Genomic DNA, 18,222 nt, shown 5'->3' with positions numbered 1-18,222 from the left:
CTCCGGGGTCTGTGTCAGCTTGGAAAGGAAACAGCCCCTGCCCCTGCTACAGCCCCCGCTGTGCTGGGAGCAGCAGCTGGGAAAAGTCCTCGGCCAGGGGAAGAGCTCCATGCCAGGAGTGCTGGCTCACCCGTCCCTCCCCGCAGAGCCCCACGGTGGGTCCCTCACAGGAGCCCAAGCTGGGACATGTCCCTGCCCTGGCAGCAGACATGCAGCCCCGAGGCTCAGACGTGTCCCTGACTCTCTGTGTGTCACCCAGGGGCCGTTATTCCCCGCGGGCAGATCGGGAGCCGGAGCCTGCAGGTGCACAAACCACAGCCCACGTGGCCTGGCAGCACTCGCCGCGCTCCCCCCGCAGCGCCCCGGCAGGCAGTCTGTGGTTTCCTCCCGGCACCGTGCCCAGGCACATCCCTGCGGGGCCCCCGAGCCACCCCCACCCCGACTGCTCCAGCCAGGGCTGCAGGGGCTGCTCCTTCGGCCTCGCAGGCACGGGGCTGGGCAGCTCCTGGCCCCCGGCATGCCCCTCTGATGCACACGCCCGCTCGGCACCGAGCCCCACGGCCACGGGCTGCCGTCGCTGACGTCACCTCACACCCTCCTAGTGCCACCGCTCTCTGAGCAGCACTTAGACTGACGGTGACCTCACAGCCCTCCCACTGCCAGTGCTCTCTGCTCGGGAGTTACAGTGACCGTGACCTCACACCCTCTTACTGTGTGCTGCTGTGTGCTCATGGGTCACACTGTCACACGTGTGTGTGTGTGTGCTGTGTACAGGCTTCTGCTGACGTTGGTTCTTCCAAAAAGCCATGTTTGGGTGGGGTCTAAATGATTATTTTGATGACATCAGAAGCACCCACACAAGCCATATCCCTGCTCTTGGCCTAAAAGCTACTCCAGCAGCAGGGAAATGACGAGCTCATGCACAAGCCATGGGCATACTCCTGGCCTATCCACTACTCAGCCACAGGTGATGTCATAGCATCTACCACTGCCATGTGCCTGTTCCTGGCTTATCAGGTACTCAGGCACCACTGACATCACAAGGACATTCACCAGACATCTGCCAGCTCCTGGCCTATCACCTCCTCAGGCACCAGGAGCCTCACAAGCACCTACACTATCCATAAGCCTGCTCCTGGCCTATCAGCTCCTCAGGCAAGAGAGACCTCATGAGAACCTGCACAGCCCACGGGCCTTCTCCTGGCCTAGCAAGTGCTCAGGCACTAATGATCTCACCAACCCCTACACAAGCTTTTGGCCTTTGCCTGGCCTTCCAGCTACCTGGGAAGCAGTGACCTCACAACCACCCACACAGACATCTGCCTGCTCCTGCCCTGTCAGCTATTCGGGAAGCAGTGACCTCACAACAACCTACACAGTCCATGGGCCTGCTCCAGGCCTATCAGCTCCTCAGCTGAGAGTGACCTCACAAGCACATATCCTCCTATATGCCATGTACTCGTTGTTGAGGTATTTAGTCTCCAGTGACCTCACAAGCATCTACACAAGCCATGAGGCTACTCTTGGCCTATCAGCTACTCCAGCAGCAGTGACCTCACAAGCACAGACCAACCTATTTGCTATGACCTCGTGCTCCGCCCTCTTGAAGTACCCCCACCCTGGACCTGTCAGGGCTTGTTCTGCAGCCTGGTCAAGTGGGGGAACCAACTGGAATTTTTTTTGTTTGTTTCTATTAGCATTTAAATCTTAATTCTTCAGTCCATTAAATCTTACTAAAGAAAATTTTATCCATTGCATACCTAGGCTTTTGTGGCTCTAGTAATTTAATTTCTATAGCTTAAGAAATGTTTATTTAAATATAAATTATACACACATACACACATATATGGAAGTATATATCTTAAAACCCTGTATCTATTTACAAATAAATAAATTTATAAATATAATTGTACACGCATTTTATATATACATATATTTTTATATATTTTTATATAAAGTATCTATATTTATATTGAGCACTTCCTGGTCCAAAGAAGAAAGGCAGCCAATTGCAAGGCTGCCTGAGAACACCTGGCTATGATGCTGTCAACAATGGCTGCCAGCCAATCACCAGGCAGGATGAAAGGAGGCAGGCAGAAGCGGCCTCCTCCCTCTATGTAATGACAGGGCGCTTCCTTTGTGACGTGCCCCTGAGGACAGCAGAACGGGGCGGCCGGTCCTGCCAGCCAATCACAGGGGCTGCTTGAGAACACACGGGGGTGACAGTGTCAAGAAATGGCCGCTAGCCAATCACAGAGCAGTAGGCTGTTCACCAAGACGGCGGCTCACGGCCAGGGAACGGCAGCACCCCCTGTCCTGGAAGGGTGGCCAGAGCAAAATGGCGGCCACGGTGTGTGTAGGGGAAGGGCCTTCCGGGTCTGATGTAACCCGGCAGGGGTGGCCAGTGCTGCCAGCCAATCCCAGCAGAGCACATGGCCAGGAGAGGAGAGGGACTTGCGGGGCAAGTGGCCCATGCGGCTGCTGGGACGGGGTGGGACTTCCCCTGGCAGCTGGTGGGCGGGGCAGCTGTGGCAGCATGTCTCCCGTAGCAGTGGTGCCTGTGCTCCTGGCGTGTTCCAGGGCAGGGATCCCCAGGCGCACCAGGAAGGCACCCGGGGAGGGACAAACAGCCCAGCCAGAGCTGGGCCGCCAGAGCTGTGAGAGCCTCCAGTTCCCTCCCATCTCCAGAGCCTGTGCGGGACTGTCTCACAGGACAGACGGCTCCTTCAGCTGACAGGAAACACTGGCCCTGGTGGAGCTCTGGGGGCAGCTTTCAGTGGAAGGTCCAGAAAAGACCTTGACTCTGTGTAAGCCCTGCTCAGCAACAACAAAAACATCTCTGTGTAACAAAAACATCTCTCTGTTATCAACACTGTTTCCAGCACAAATCCCAAACACAGCCCCAGACTGGCTACTGGGAAGACAATTAACTGTGTCTCAGCTGAAACCAGGACAGCTCATGATCCAGCCTCTGGTCCACAGCAGCAGCCAGACCGACCCTGACCGAGTGGAGATTTTCCAGCAGTGGCCAGAAGGGTGGTCGGGACCTGGAGCACGTTATGTCCAAGGAGAGGCTGAGAGAGCTGCCCTGTTTTGAGAAATCCCTCAGAGCCAAACACTGGAGCCAGGGCCCTGGGGGAGATGGTGGGATCTCAGCCAGTGGAGATATTCCAAATTTGTTGAGACAAGGCCCTGAGCACCTGATCTATCAGGAGCTGTCTGAGGAGGGGTTGGGACTAGAGCCCAATGAAATGATTGTCCTTTTTCAAATAGTCTTTCTGTGTGCCAGCCTTTCTGCAACACTGGCAGCTCCCACCCAGCTGAAATCACTTTGGGAGACGATGGTTCCCCTTTTGTACCCAGAAGAACCATAGTGTGAGGACATCCCCCACGGCTCACATGTGCAGCCAGCATAGCGTGAGGCACTCATCCCCAGGGAAGCATTCCTGGGCTGCTGCTCAGTAACTGCTGTGGGCTAGAGGACCATCACAGCCCATCGCCAAGGGCAGTGTGTCCAGGATCTCCTGGGACTGTGCAGGCAGGCTATGGTGACCAGCTCCAGTAGAGACACCCACGGCAGGTCCCGGCATGGGCTCAGAGCAGGGCACATGGAGACACCCAGCAGCCAGCACAGAGGCACTGTGGCAATGCCTATAGGCTGACAGTGGGCTGAAGAGTGTGGGGCAAGAAGAGGAGACCTCCTCAGCTGGGCTGGCCAAGCCCTGCTGCCCAACATGGCCCCCCGGCCCTGCAGTGCAGGCACTAGATAGAGCAGGGTGCGTTCTTGGGGTGGGGAAACGTCTCCAGCAGCACAGTCCCCGTGGCAGCCCTCCATGCCTCCACCCGCAGCAGCCCTCCATTTGGCAGCCCCCCACCAGTACCTGCCCCTGCACAACCTCAGTCGTGTCCCATGCGGGTGTCAGCAGTCAGCCGTGTGGTGGGATCTGCAGGGTGTGGGACAGAAGAGAGACGGCACCGGGCTGGCCGTGCCCCAGGACAGGCACTGAGCCCAGCAGGAGGACGGAGCTGGCCCCACAACAAAGGTCCCTTCCCAGGGCTGGGTGTATGGCCAGAGAGGGAAATGGACGATGCGTGGGGTGGTTTCTCCGAATTGCCCTGGGGCAGCTTCCCCAGCGTGTCCAGGGAACATGGCACAGAGCAGCTCCTCTCTCCTGCACCTGTGATGACTTGCTTCCTTCTCGAGGAGATCAGGCTCTGCTCCACAGGCCCACTGGAGCGGGTCTTCCCCCTGGAGGGTCACAGAGCTCCGATAACGTCAGGCTGTTCCTGTCTTGGGCACTTTCCAGTCCAGCCCATCCCCTCCCCGGCTCTCCCCCACCTTCCCTGCCCTCTCCCCAGCGCAGCCCAGCAGAGCAGCCCAGTCTGGGCTGGCAGTCTGGGCTGCTGCAGAGCTCTGGGCACTCAGCCCACAGCCCCAGCCCCTCGGAAGGGCACAGCAGCTGCTGGGAGGCAGAGGGGGGGCTCAGCCTCCCCATCGGCCCCAGGCCTGCAGCTGGCCCCAAGTGCCAGCGCAGGCCACTCCCTCTCGGCCTCTCCTGCATTGATGCTGCAGGGGATCCCCAGCCCTGACCGCCTTTGCCCCACTCTGCCTCCCCGCCAGCCCTGCTCCCCAGGACACCAGCAGAGTCCTGGCCCTGCGGCTCCTCAGGCCCCTCCTGCATCTCTCCACTCTCCTGCCCTGTGCCTGCTGCATCTTCACGGACTCCCACAGCACTGCAGAGTCTTTCTTTGTGGGTACCTGGAGTGAGTGCTCTGCCCTGGGGGCACTTCATCTCAGGGTCTTTCACCTTCTGAGTCTCCATTCACTTCACACCCCAGAGTACCTGCAGTGTCCCCATCATCTCCTGACCACGCCTGATTCCTTTCCACATGGACGGACCTCTGCCATCAGCCCCGTCATACCTGTGACAGCCTGAGGAAGGGGACTGGGAGCTCGTGCACCATTTCCAATGCCCCTGGACACCAAGATGAGAGCCTTCAACTAAGTGCTTGGTGTCTGACAGTGATACCATGAGATTATTTCCCCAAAGAGAAGGAGAAAACCAGGCGGAAGAGACTTGGAAAGTCCAATTCCTCTGGCTTGTTCTTAGCCACAACTGTATCAAGGAGAGCCCAGGCTGCAGGCACCTCCCTCAGGAGATCCCCTTTTATTGCAGAGAGGCTATTAGGAAGGCAAAAGGAGACACATGGTTCTTCAAGGATCAGACACAACAGGACAGAGCCTCAAAAGAAGTGCTATGAACCCAATCAATTACCTCTAACAATGATTATCAGAGAAAAAAAAAAAACAACCAGAGTACTGGCCTAAAATATGTTCTGCGAACTCTGCAGAGAAGGGGAGACAAATTACTTTTGGTGGTGCAAGGTCCATTGAATTAGTTTCCTGAGGGTATCCTTGAGCTCCTGGTTCCTCATGCTGTAAATGAGGGGGTTCACTGCTGGAGGCACCACCGAGTACAGAACTGCCACCACCAGGTCCAGGGATGGGGAGGAGATGGAGGGGGGCTTCAGGTGAGCAAATAGGGCAGTGGTGACAAACAGGGAGACGACAGCCAGGTGAGGGAGGCACATGGAAAAGGCTTTGTGCCGTCCCTGCTCAGAGGGGATCCTCAGCACAGCCCTGAAGATCTGCACATAGGACAGCACAATGAAAACAAAACAACCAAAACCTAAAAAACAACTTAATACAAGAAGCCCAACTTCCCTGAGGTAGAAGCCTGAGCAGGAGAGCTTGAGGGTCTGGGGAACTTCACAGAAGAACTGTTCTACAGCATTACCATGGCAGAGTGGTATAGAAAATGTATTGGCCGTGTGCAGCACAGAAACCCACTGCCCCAGGCAGCTGCTGCCATGTGGACACAAGCTCTGCTGCCCAGGAGGGTCCCGTAGTGCAGGGGTTTGCAGATGGCAACATCGCGGTCATAGGCCATGACAGTGAGAAGGGCATACTCAGCTCCAAGCAGGAAGACAATCAGAAAGAGTTGAGCAGCACATCCTGTGTAGGAGATGGTCCTTACGTCCAATAGGGAATTGGCCATGGCTTTGGGCACAGTGGTGGAGATGAAGCCCAGGTCGAGGAGGGAGAGGTTGAGGAGGAAGAAGTACATGGGGGTGTGGAGGTGGTGGTCGCAGGCTATGGCAGTGATGATGAGGCCATTGGCCAGGAGAGCAGCCAGGTAGATGCCCAGGAAGAGCCAGAAGTGCAAGAGCTGCAGCTCCCATGTGTCTGTGAATGCCAGGAGGAGGAACTCGGTGATGGAGCTGCCGTCGGACATTTGTGGTTCCTTGGCAAGGGGGCTGGTTGAAAAAAGCAAAGGACAGGGAACAATTAGGACATCTTCCTCTGAGCAAAGCCACTCCATTTCTCATATAAACACCCCCCAACTGAAATGCCTTTCCCTTCTCTGGTTTGTGCTGGCTGAGTGTGTTGTGAGGAGCTGAGGAGTCAGCTGTGCTCAGCTGCAGTGGGTACATGGAGCTGGTTTGTGACACCTCCAATGTTGACAACCGATGTCAGATGTAATCCACCTTTAATGGAAAAATTAAATCTCTGCACTCAGGACTCAGAAGAGTGCAGGCTGCCGAAGACAGGCTTAGCATTTCCTTAGAAGAATTTTGTCTGTGGTTTTTATTTTCCACCATCACATCTGGGGAGCGCTCTTTTGAGGGGTAGAAATACTCATTTTAGGATGGAAAAATGGGAAGAGGACAGCAATGGGAATGTGACAGGACAGGCAAAAAGGCTCAGCTCTTTGTAGCTTAGTGCAGAGTCACGAGAGCTGCAGCATCCATTAGACTGCTACCCAGCTGCCCTGCACTTTTGCTTCTGCTGCCTTGAAGATGACGACAAACACAAATTGCTTTTAAATAATCCCCCAATACTAGACTGTGATGAGAGATGGGGAGTCCTGGTTCAAAGAGCAGATCTGCAAATGGTTCCTTTTTCCCATCCCAGAGGTGGAGTTGTGATTGAGAGAGAAGGACACAGCCCCTCTCAGAGGGAATCAAAGGCCTCTGAGAGGAGAGAACTGACCTCCAAGGGAAAGCTCAGAACTCCCTGGGATCCTACAGCACAGCCGTGCTCTTCTGGGGCAGCTCCCAAGCCCAGCAGCACAGGCAAAGCAGACAGTCCGATGTCCTGAAGATGGGATGTCCTAAAGGCAGCGTCAGCTCATTGCTCAGCAGACAACGCCCAGCAGACATCTAGAGTGAGGGACCACAAGAGAGCAGCCCGAAGGCAGCCTAGCCCAGGGCTTGCCTGCAGTTTCCTCCCACTCCCTGCCCATGTCTCTGCTGCCTGGAGCTGTCCCTGCCAGGAGCTGGTGCTCTGCCCACACCTCTCCTCCCTGTCCCTGCTCACAGAGCCCATCCCACCCTCTGTGTGCTCAGCTCTGCCCTGCAGACCCCTCCTGGCACCAGGGCACTGCCCAAGGGCAACCTCTGTGTTGGCAGGTCTTAAGAAGAAGAGCAGATCAACCCTGAAGACACCACCAAGGTGATGTTGATGCTTTTTGTAGGCAGAGGAAAGGGTGAAGTGACTTTATCAGGTGCCTTGAAAACCCTGTTCATCACTCACTGTAATGCTGTAGGAGTCTCGGTCTCCTGTGCAAAGCTGACAGCTGCATCACTGTTTCCTCTGACCATCACAGCAGGGAATTGAAAGCACCAACCCTGGGCAGCACCTTTCTTTCCATGTAGCCCCTGCCTTTATTTGCTTATGAAAAAGTGCCCTGGGAAATGTCCCAGGGGTGATCTGGAGCTGTGAGTAGCCTGGAAACACACAGCACCCTCTCAAGAGCAGAAGGACCCTGCCCTGCCCTTCCAGGGGGTCGCTCCTTCCACCCACAGCTTCTCCCTGCAGTGCCCTGGGCAGCTCCCCGGGCAGGCTGAGGGCTGACCCTGGCAGAAGGCAGATTCCCTGCCCTGGCACACAGCCCCTGGGCTGCAGGGACCCTGCTCTGAAGGACACAACTGGGCACCCCTGCCTGCACACCTGCATTCCCAGCCACTCAAACTTGCCTCTGCACAGGGAGTCCACCTGGCACATCCCAGCAGCTGTGGGCTCTGCCAGCTTGAGGAGATGCCTCCAGTAACCGCATCGGCATTGCCCTGCACCCAGAGATTTACTGTGTCAAGGGCTCCGAAGATTTCTCCTTCCCTGAGCTCTCAGCAAGCCTCCCATTTCCAACTGCCTTTAAGCTCTCTCTGCCTCGCTGTTCTCCCCTCAGTGCCTGCAGGCAGAGCCCTCAGCCCTGCTGTGCTCTGGAGAGGAGCTGCTCCTGGGCAGAGATGTCTCTCTGCAGCACAGCCCACTTGCCATGAGCTCCCTCCATCCCAGGAGCCTGGAGCAGCTCAGCAGCAGAGGCCCAGCCCAAGGCGGCATGTTAATGACCCCTCTGGTGGGTTTGGGGATGAGTCCATGAAGCTCCAACCCTGAGAGGAAGCTGATGAAACCTCTCCAGAAGTCACAGTCCGATGCAAACTCCACAGTTTCTTGGAGCATTAATGGGTCCCCCTGAGGGCCATCCCTGACAAAGCAACTCTGGGGCTGGTTAGAGCAGGCAAGTGGAGGCAGTGATGACAGGTAGGCAAAGGCAATGGCAAGGTGGCTGAGTAATCCTGGGTGTGTTTGATCAAGCCAAAGGGCCAAGCTGTGACCCCCAGCCCCTGGGAGGGGAGACCCTGTCCCACACACAGGGCTCAGGGCTCTTCCTGGGACAGTGTGATGTGGGGATGTGCAATGCCTAGAGCAGGACTACCACACACTCTTTCTCAGGCTCACAGGTTGTGACAAGGGGGCGATGAAGTCCTGGTGCTCTAATGAGAAGATGTCTCCTCACAGGCATCACCTGCAGAGAGAACAGCCACAGCCCAGCAGACCAAGACCTTGGCTGTCTTGGGGGCTTTCAGCCTTGCCACTGCCCCCAGATGTCTCCACCACAGCATGTCCTACAGTGTCCCACACCTGCACCTCTTTCCCTGCAGGCTCTTGACACCCAGCCTGCTTACCAACTTGGGTCTCACCTGAGCGTCTTCCTACCCTTACTGATATCTCTCCATCCTCACAGACTCTTCACTGAAATGCAAAGCTCTGGCTAATCCAGACTCTTGCTGGGTGGCCTCTTGTACCACTGAACTGCGCTTGTAGGGACATTTCTTTCTCCTCGTGTCCAATCTCAACCTCCCAAGATGCACTTGGTGGCATCTCATGATGTTTCCCAGTCTTCAGAAAAGCTCCACCATCTCTGAAACCACCTTTCAAGCAGTCTCAGGTTACTCCTAGACTGCCCCGAGCCTCTCCACCACTGGGCAAAGGGGCCAAAGAAGCCCAGGTCTCTCAGCCCCTCCACACAGCCCATCTGCTTAAGGCCCCAAACTCCACCTGGCCACATCTCCTCTGGCCACTCTCCAGCTCCTCCCAGCTCCAGCAAAAGAGGGAGCCGAGAACTGGGACAAAGCCATGTGTGGGGGTCCCTACCAGTGCGGTGTCAAGGGCCAGAAGAACTGCCCTGCTCTGGGTGACCACGCTCATCCTAACGCAGCCCCGTATGCAACTGGCCTTCTTCACAGTGAGCAGAAACCCCTGGCTCGGATGGTGTCCCTCGCAGTTGCCAGGCCCTTCTCCTCAGAGTCCCTCCTCAGCACAGCAGGTCCCAGCTGGCCCTGATGTACACGTTGGTTCTTCTCCCTGAGGCCAGACTGGCCCATTCTCCTTGTCAATATCACGAGGTTTCTTTTGGCCAAATCCCTGAGTTTCTCCAGGTCCCTCTGGACTGAAGCTCCATTTGGTCAGCGGTTACTGTTTGTGTGCAGGTGGCTCACCCTGATGGTGGTGTAGTCTCACAAGAGAACAGCATGAGGAGTTGCAGATCTGTACAGACCCAGGTAGGAATTGCCATGAAGAGAGTCTGCAAAACACCAAAGGAGGGTACAAAGCAAGCCAAACCAGGGTCAGCGGAGAAAGGAGAAATGAGGGTGGGGCTGTTTGACGCATGGTGATATTAGAGGAAAATGTATAGCTGTGTAGACACACAGAAAACATGGATCCCTCCAGGAGCTGGTCTTAGACCTTCCATCTATCCAGGCGCTGGCCCCAGGGTCACCTCAGCTCCCCAGTTCCCCCATGTACAGAGAGACACTCACGTACAAATGTCTCTCTCCAGCCCAGCAGCACAGCACCATTGAGGCTGGAAGGCAGCCACCTTCCACCTTCTCTGTGCTTCCTCTGCATGCCTGATTTTTCGTCAGCAGCTCCTTTCTCATCCATGCCTTCCCCCGGCCACCTTTTCTTGACTTTCTGCATTAGGCGCATCAAACAGCTCTCTGCAACTCTCTTCTCTGCAGGGCCATATCCCATGGGATTCTTCCAAGCATGGCGGCCAGGAGGTCAGCTTCTGCTCTCCTCAAGTCCTGCTCTTGGCCTTCTTCCCTTCTCTCAGGATCCTACACTCTGCTTTCTCGCCCCTGATTGTTACATCTCTGACCAGCTCTTCCTTCTTTGTAAGCATGAAGTCCTGCAGGGCATCTCATCTCTTCTTTTCTCCACTCTGCTCCCACCAGCGAGTAGCTTCGGGGGCAGCAAGGGAACTTGCTAAAACTCCATTGTGAACAGGAGTCAAATGGACAGTGACCTGTGGATAAGTTCACACTGGAGGTACATCAGCTGAGGTGATGGTTGCCTTTGGAAAAGCCCCTGCCAGAACATGTACACACCAGTGACCGCACACCCAATAATCCAAACCCCCTTTGATCTTTAATGGCTTGAGTGATATCAGCCCTGTTCTGCAGTTGGAGTAGATGGTCCCTTCCAGCTTGAACTATTCTCTTCTCTTCTCTTCTCTTCTCTTCTCTTCTCTTCTCTTCTCTTCTCTTCTCTTAAGGTATTTCCTCCCTGTTTCAAATCTTTCACTTTTTCATAATCTTCTGAGATTCTTTCTGTTATACGCAATCTGTATGCACCCTCTCACTAGACAGAACAGGAATGACAATAAAAATTCTCCACCAGTTCTACCTGCCAAGGAACTGACTGTGATTATAACACTGAATTTACCCCACTCTATTCTATCACTGGAGTACCAAAACTTACCTGGGACAGATGGCATCACTTCCCTCCACATCACTTAAAGCTCTGCTCATCTGTTGTTTAAGTCTAAACTGGTGTTGGGGGGGGGTTGTTTGTTTGTTTGTTTCTTTTTCCTTCATAAAAGGAGATTTTGACCAGCTTTCTGAATGTCTCCTTCTGTTAGAATCATCATAGAATCATCATAGAATGGCTTGGGGTTGGAAGGGACCTCAAAGGTCCAGCCCCTCTGCCATAGGCAGTAGACCAGGCTGCCCAAAGCTCCATCCAACCTGGCCTTCAAATCACCCAGGGATGGGGCATCCACAGCTTCTCTGGGCAACCTGTTCCAGTGCCTCACCACCCTCACAATGAAGAATTTCTTCCAAACATCTAGTGTGAATTTACCCTCTTTTAGTTTAAACCCAATTCCCCTTTGTCCTATCACGACACTCCCAGATAACCAGTCCCTCTCCAGCTTTCCTGTAGGCCCCATTCAGGTACTGGAAGACCTAGAAAGAATTAGATCTCCCCAGAACCTTCTCTTCTCCATGCTAAACACCCCCAACTCTCTCACTATGTCTTCACAGGAGACATGCTCCAGCCCTCTGATCATCTTCCTGGCCTCCTCTGGACTCACACCAACAGCTCCATGTCTTTCTTGTACTGGGGATGCCAGAGCTGGACGCAGTACTGCAGGTGGGGTCTCATGAGAGCAGAGCAGAGTGGCAGTCCCCTCCCTCAACCTGCTGGTCACGCTGCTTTTGATGCAGCCCAGGACAGGGTTGGCTTTCTGGGCTGCAGGCACTCATTGCTGGCTCATGTTGAGATTTTCATCAATCAACACCCCCAAGTCCTTCTCCTCAGGGCTGCTCTCAATCCATTCTGCACCCAGCCTGTATCTGTGCTTGGGATTGCCCTGACCCATGTGCAGGACCTTGCACTTGGCCTTGTTGAGCTTCATGAGGTTCGCACGGGCCCACCTCTCCAGCCTGTCAAGGTCCCTCTGGATGGCATCCCTTCCCTCCAGCGTGTCAACCACACCACACAGCTTGGTGGTGTTGGCAAACTTGCTGAGGTTGCACTCAATCCAGCTGTCCATGTCGCCAACAAAGATGTTAAACAGTTCTGGTCCAAATACGACCCCTGAGGAACACCACTCGTCACTGGTCTGCACTTGGACATTGAGCCGTTGACCACAAATTTTTTCAGTGCGACCATCCATCCTTATCCACTGAGTGGTCCCTCCGTCAAATCCATGTCTCTCCAATTTAGAGACAAGGATGTCATGCAGGACAGTGTCAAATACCTTGCACAAGTCCAGGTAGGTGACGTCAGTCACTCTTCCCTTATCCACCAATGCTGTAACCCCATTCGTAGAAGGCCACCAAATTTGTCAGGCAGGATTTGCCCTTAGTGAAGCCATGGTGGCTGTCACCAATCACCTCCTAATTTTCCATGTGCCTGAGCACAGTTCGCAGGAGGATCCGCTCCATCATCTTGCCAGGCACGGAGGTGAGAAGTCCTCCCAGTGACACTCCAGTGCTGCCAGTGAGGATCAGAGTGCTGCCCCGGTTCTCTCAGTGCTTCCCCGGTTCTCCCAGAGCAGCTCCCTGACTCCCTGCAGTGGTCCTGGTTTCACACCAGTGCTCCCAGTGCGGGTCCCTGGCTCCCCTCGGTTCTCCCAGTGCCACACCAGTGCCGCTCACTGGCTGTCTTCAGTACTCCCACTGCCACCCCAGTGTTACCAGTGCAGCCATAGTGCTCCCAAATCCACCCCAGTGCTCCCAGTATGGCTTACACTGCCACCCCAGGTCTTTCACTGTGGCTACTTGGCTCAGTCCTAGTGCTCCCAGTGCTCCCAGTGATGCCGCAGTGCTTCTCCAGAGCGGCTGCCATGGTCCCAGTGCCTCGCCTAGCTCACCCAAGTTCTCCCAGTACATATCCCAGTGCCACACCAGTGTTCCCAGTGCTCTCTGGGCTGATTACTGGCTCCCCTCAGTGCTCCAGATATCTCCCCAGTACGTCCCATACAGCTCCCAGTGCAGTCATGGTGCTCCCAGTGTTTCCCCAAGTGCTCCCAGTGTGGCTCCCTGCAGTCCCCCCAGTGCTCATAGAACAGGCCCAGTGCTGTGGTACAAGAGGCCACCCAGAAAGAGTCTGGATTAGCCAAAGCTTTGTATTTCAACACACAGCCCGTGAGGATGGAGAGACATCAGTAAGGGCAGGAAGATGCTCAAGTGAGAGCAAGGTTGGCAAGCACAGTGGATGCCCACAGCCTTCAAGGAAACAGGTGCAGGCTTAGGACACCATAGGACAACCTGTGGTGGAGATGGTCAAGGGAGATGACAAAGTTGAAAGCCCCCAACAGAGTCGAGGTCTTTCTGCCATGTCCCCACAAAACCCTGCCCCAGGAAGAGCCCTGAGCCCTTTGTGCAGAACAGGACCTCCCCTCCCAGGGGCTGGGGATCACGGCTTGGCCCTTTGGCTTCATTTAACACACCCAGGATTACTCAGCATCAGAGCCACCTTGCCATTGCCTTTGCCTACCTGTCATCACTGCCTCCACTTGCCTGCTCTAACCAGCCCCAGAGTTGCTTTGTCAGGGATGGCCCTCAGGGGGACCCATTAATGCTCCAAGAAACTGTGGAGCTTGCATCGGACTGTGACTTCTGGAGAGGTTTCATCAGCTTCCTCTCAGGGTTGGAGCTTCATGGACTCATCCCCAAACCCACCAGAGGGGTCATTAACATGCCGCCTTGGGCTGGTCCTCTGCTGCTGAGCTGCTCCAGGCTCCTGGGATGGAGGGAGCTCATGGCAAGTGGGCTGTGCTGCAGAGAGACATCTCTGACCAGGAGCAGCTCCTCTGCCAAGCGCAGCAGGATGAAGGGCACTGCCAGGGTATCTCAGGGAGATGAGCAAGGCAGGTGAAGAGCTTAAAGGTGGTCAGGACTGGGAGGCCGACTGAGAGCGGAAAAGAAGAGAAAGCTTTGCAGCCCTTGACATGGTAAGTCTCTGGGTGCAGGGCAATGCTGATGTGGTTCCTGGAGGTATCTCCTCAAGCTGGCACAGCCCACAGATTGTGGGATCTGTAAGGAGGGGGCTTTTCTTAGGCAATTTTGAATAGCTGTGAAGCCATGGTGTGCATCTGGAGTTTCCCAGTTGTGTCCTTCAGAGCAGGGTCCCTGCACCCCAGGGGACTCTGTGCTGGGGCAGGGACTCTGCTGCCTTTCAAGGTCAACACTCAGCCTGCCCAAGGGGATCCAAATGGAGAAGGGACCTTTTCATCAGGGAGAAGCTGTCGGTGGAAGGAGCGACCCCCTGGAAGGGCAGGGTTATTCTGCTTTTGAGAGGATGCTGCCTGTGTCCAGGCTGCTCACAGTTCCAGATCCCCCTGGGACATTTCCCAGGGCACTTTTCTAGAAGCACATGAAGGCAGGGGCTACCTGGGAGTAAAGATTCCTTCCAGGGTTGGTGCTTTCACTTTCCTGCTGTGACAGTAGATGCAAATGGTAATGGAGCTGTCAGGTTTGCACAAGAGACAGAGACTCCTAAGACTTGCCAGCATGGAGATCCCCCATGGAAGTTCCTTGCTGCCAGGAGGTGTAACAGATGCACACAGAGGGTGGGATGGACTCTGTGACCATGGACGGGGAAGAGATCTGGGGAAAGAGAAACGGCTCCGGCAGGGACAGCTCCAGGCAGCAGAGACATGGGCAGGGAGTGGGAGGGAACTGCAGCCAAGCCCTGGGCTAGGCTGCCTTCAGGCTGCTCTCTTGTGGTCCCTCACTCTAGATGTCTGCTGGGCGTTGTCTGCTGAGCAATGAGCTGACTCTGCCTTTAGGACATCCCATCATGAGGAGCACTGACTCCCTACTTTATCCCTCCCACCGGGCTTGTGTGCTGCACCCCAGAAAAATACAGCTCTGCTGTAGGATCCCAGGGATTTCTGAGCCATCCCTCGTGGGTTGCCAGTCTCCTCTCAGATTCTTTTGCCTCTCTCTGAGAGGGGCCATGTCCTGCCCTCTCCACCACAACTCCACGTCTGTGCTAGAAGAGTTTCCATATCTGCCCTTTGAAACAGGACTCCCCTGCACTCATCACAACTTGTGTGCATAGTCATCCTCGAGCTAGCAGAAGCAAAAGCACAGGGAAGCTGGGAACAAGACTGATGGACACTGCAGCTCTCCTGACTCTGCGCTGAGACACAGAGACCTGACCCCTTTTCCCTGTCTTGTCCTAAGAGTCCACACTTTCAGTCATAAAAAAAGAGGATTTCTACCAGTAAAAACAGTGCTAAACCAGATATCTGAGTGCAGATATTGAACATTTCCATGAAGGGTGAATTGCATCTGACAGCCCTTGTGACCATCGGGGGTGTCAAGAACCAGCTGCCATGTACTCACTGCAGCAGGGCAGAGCTGACTCCTTGGCAGCACAGGGGCAGAGGTCCTGCTCCTCACAGCACACTCAGCCAGCACAAAGCAAAGAGAGGAAATGCCTTGGAATTGGGGGAGGGGGATGGGATTTCTGTGAAAAATGGAGTGGCTTTGCTCAGAGAACTCTGTTGTAATTTTCCCCTGTCTTTTCCTCCTTAGGACTATGTCCCCATATTAAGAACCTGCAAATGTCCAACAGCAGCTCCATCACTGAGTTCCTCCTCCTGGCATTCGCAGACACACGGGAGCTGCAGCTCTTGCACTTCTGGCTCTTCCTGGGCATCTACCTGGCTGCTCTCCTGGCCAATGGCCTCATCATCACTGCCATAGCCTGCGACCACCACCTCCACACCCCAATGTACTTCTTCCTCCTCAACCTCTCCCTCCTCGACCTGGGCTTCATCTCCACCACTCTCCCTAAAGCCATGGCCAATTCCCTCTGGGACACCAGGGCCATCTCCTACACAGGATGTGCTGCTCAGGTCTTTTTCTTTTTCTTTCTGATGCCAGCAGATTTTTCCCTCCTCACTGTCATGGCCTACGACCGCGATGTTGCCATCTGCCAACCCCTGCACTACAGGACCCTCCTGGGCAGCAGAGCTTGTGTCCACATGGCACCAGCTGCCTGGGGCACTGGGTTTCTCAATGCTGTGCTGCACACGGCCAATACATTTTCTATACCACTCTGCCAGGACAATGCCCTGGACCAGTTCTTCTGCGATGTTCCCCAGATCCTCAAGCTCTCCTGCTCAGATGCCTACCTCAGGGAATTTGGGCTTATTGTGGTTAGTGCCTGTTTATACTTTGGGTGTTTCATTTTAATTGTGCTGTCCTATGTGGAGATCTTCAGGGCCGTGCTGAGGATCCCCTCTGAGCAGGGACGGCACAAAGCCTTTTCCATGTGCCTCCCTCACCTGATTGTGGTGTCCTTGTTTATCAGCACTGGAATGTTTTCCTACTTCAAGCCCCCCTCCATCTCCTCCCCATCCCTGGACCTGGTGGTGGCAGTTCTGTACTCGGTGGTGCCTCCAGCAGTGAACCCCCTCATCTACAGCATGAGGAACCAGGAGCTCAAGGGTGTAGTGTGGAAACTGGTGACTGGATATTTTTAAGGATCAGTATACTGTCCATCTCCTCCTACATATAACTTGTAACTCATGACAGGTGCAGCCGGTCTTTTATATGTTTTCTAGTTCTTGATATTGTTGATTTTCTTTTTTTTTTTTAATTTTCTTTTTTTTACTTGTGCTATTGTGTCCACAAAGAATTTTCATTATTCATACCAATTCTAATTCATCATTGACCTAATTTGACCAAAGACAGTCTAAATGAATTTCCATGACCTCGATGCATTTAAACGTTAAAAAGCACCCTGCAGTGACATTTCTGACTGAGATTTTATACCCCAAGACCTTCTCTGGAGCTGCAGAGGCAGTTCCTGTGTACAGAGTCCCTACACAGCAGATCTCTGACACAGCTGGCCTCTGTAACAGCATTTCCACCAGGAAAGGCAATCTCCTCAGGGCACTGCCCAAAGGCTTACGTCTTTTTCCAGTCTTGCTCTCAAGAACATGCCCAAGGAAGAGACTCTAAAGAAAACTGTTGCTTTGCTTGTTTCTGCATGGGCGCAGAGGGATGAGATGAGGGTCCCAGTGTGCTCTTCCAGGGACTGAGGAATGGCTCAGGTGTTCCTTGTGGGTGGACAGCACCCACACAGATGCTGAATGGACTCCAACTAAGCTGCCTGGGGCTCGACAGCCTGTGGTAGGACTGATGGCAGAGGAGTGCTTTTCTGGAAGGAATGAGGAGCTGCCAGGAGAGCCCAGGGGATCTGTAGGGACAGCACGTGCCAGGAGGTCAGCAGGGAATGGAGCCCACTGAGCATGAGCCTGTGCAAGGTGAAGTGACCCAGAGATCAAGTGCTAAATGTGGGTGTGAACCACCAAGTGAGGGTTCTGCAAGGCCAGGGGACACAGCAGGCACAGGGAAAGGAGCCTGGTGAGTGGTTCGTTTTCCCATCAGTGGACTTCCATAGACTGGATGCGGTGCAGCACCCAAACACATCTCATGGCATTGGCAATAAGGCAGGTCACCTCTGAGCAGCCTGCATGGCCACATAAGAGCCTCTGTGGGAGGCAGTCAGTTGCAGTGATGTCCCTGAGCTGGGTCTGCCTCCCAGCCTGACCAGCACGTCCCTTGCAGAGTGCCCCTGTGACCCCAGGCCCCACAGCCCACTTGCTCTGCAGAGCAGCTCCCCCAGCTCAAGGGCTGTGGAGAGCATGGGCAGGGGGTGTTGGAATGGCTGTCCAGGCCAGCACAGATGTGCCCACCTTGCGGAAAGGCTCTGTGGGGAGATGGGATGTCCTGGGAGAAGAGCAGGGCACCATGTGTGTGCAGGGCAGACATGGAAAGAGAAAGCCTTGGCTGCGGGTGCCAGCTTGGGGCAGGCTGCCCTGCCACTGGGGCAGCGGGAGCTGCCAGAGGAGCCCCAGGGCCAGGACTCTGTGCTGTCCTGGGGAGCGGGACTGGCAGGGGGGCTGCAGGCTGCCTGGCGTGGAGATCTCCTCAGCATGCCAGCCAGAGAGACACTGTCACTCACCTCCATCTTCTCCATTTCCTGCTGAGGGACCAGCACAGACTGGGATGCTCTGCTCACCTGGGGAGAGGGCAGGGGAGTGGTGAGAGCTGGGAAGGGGCTGGGAT

General features: G+C 54.9%; 1 protein-coding gene across 1 annotated transcript; it reads left to right on the top strand.

Annotated features, from left to right (window-relative positions):
* Positions 1–14,084: 14,084 nt before the first annotated feature.
* Positions 14,085–16,091, top strand: LOC129196972 (olfactory receptor 14I1-like; the record flags this gene model as incomplete). The annotated part of the gene is made up of 2 exons (XM_054804939.1): positions 14,085–14,130; positions 15,679–16,091. Coding segments are annotated over exons 1-2 (459 nt in total), but the record flags the coding sequence as incomplete, so codon positions are not given.
* Positions 16,092–18,222: the final 2,131 nt, after the last annotated feature.

The sequence above is a fragment of the Grus americana genome, chromosome 27 (assembly GCF_028858705.1).
Source record: "Grus americana isolate bGruAme1 chromosome 27, bGruAme1.mat, whole genome shotgun sequence".
In the NCBI taxonomy this organism is placed as follows: domain Eukaryota; kingdom Metazoa; phylum Chordata; class Aves; order Gruiformes; family Gruidae; genus Grus; species Grus americana.
The sequence above is the reverse complement of the archived record's forward strand: the minus strand, read 5'-3'. Positions and strand labels throughout refer to the sequence as shown.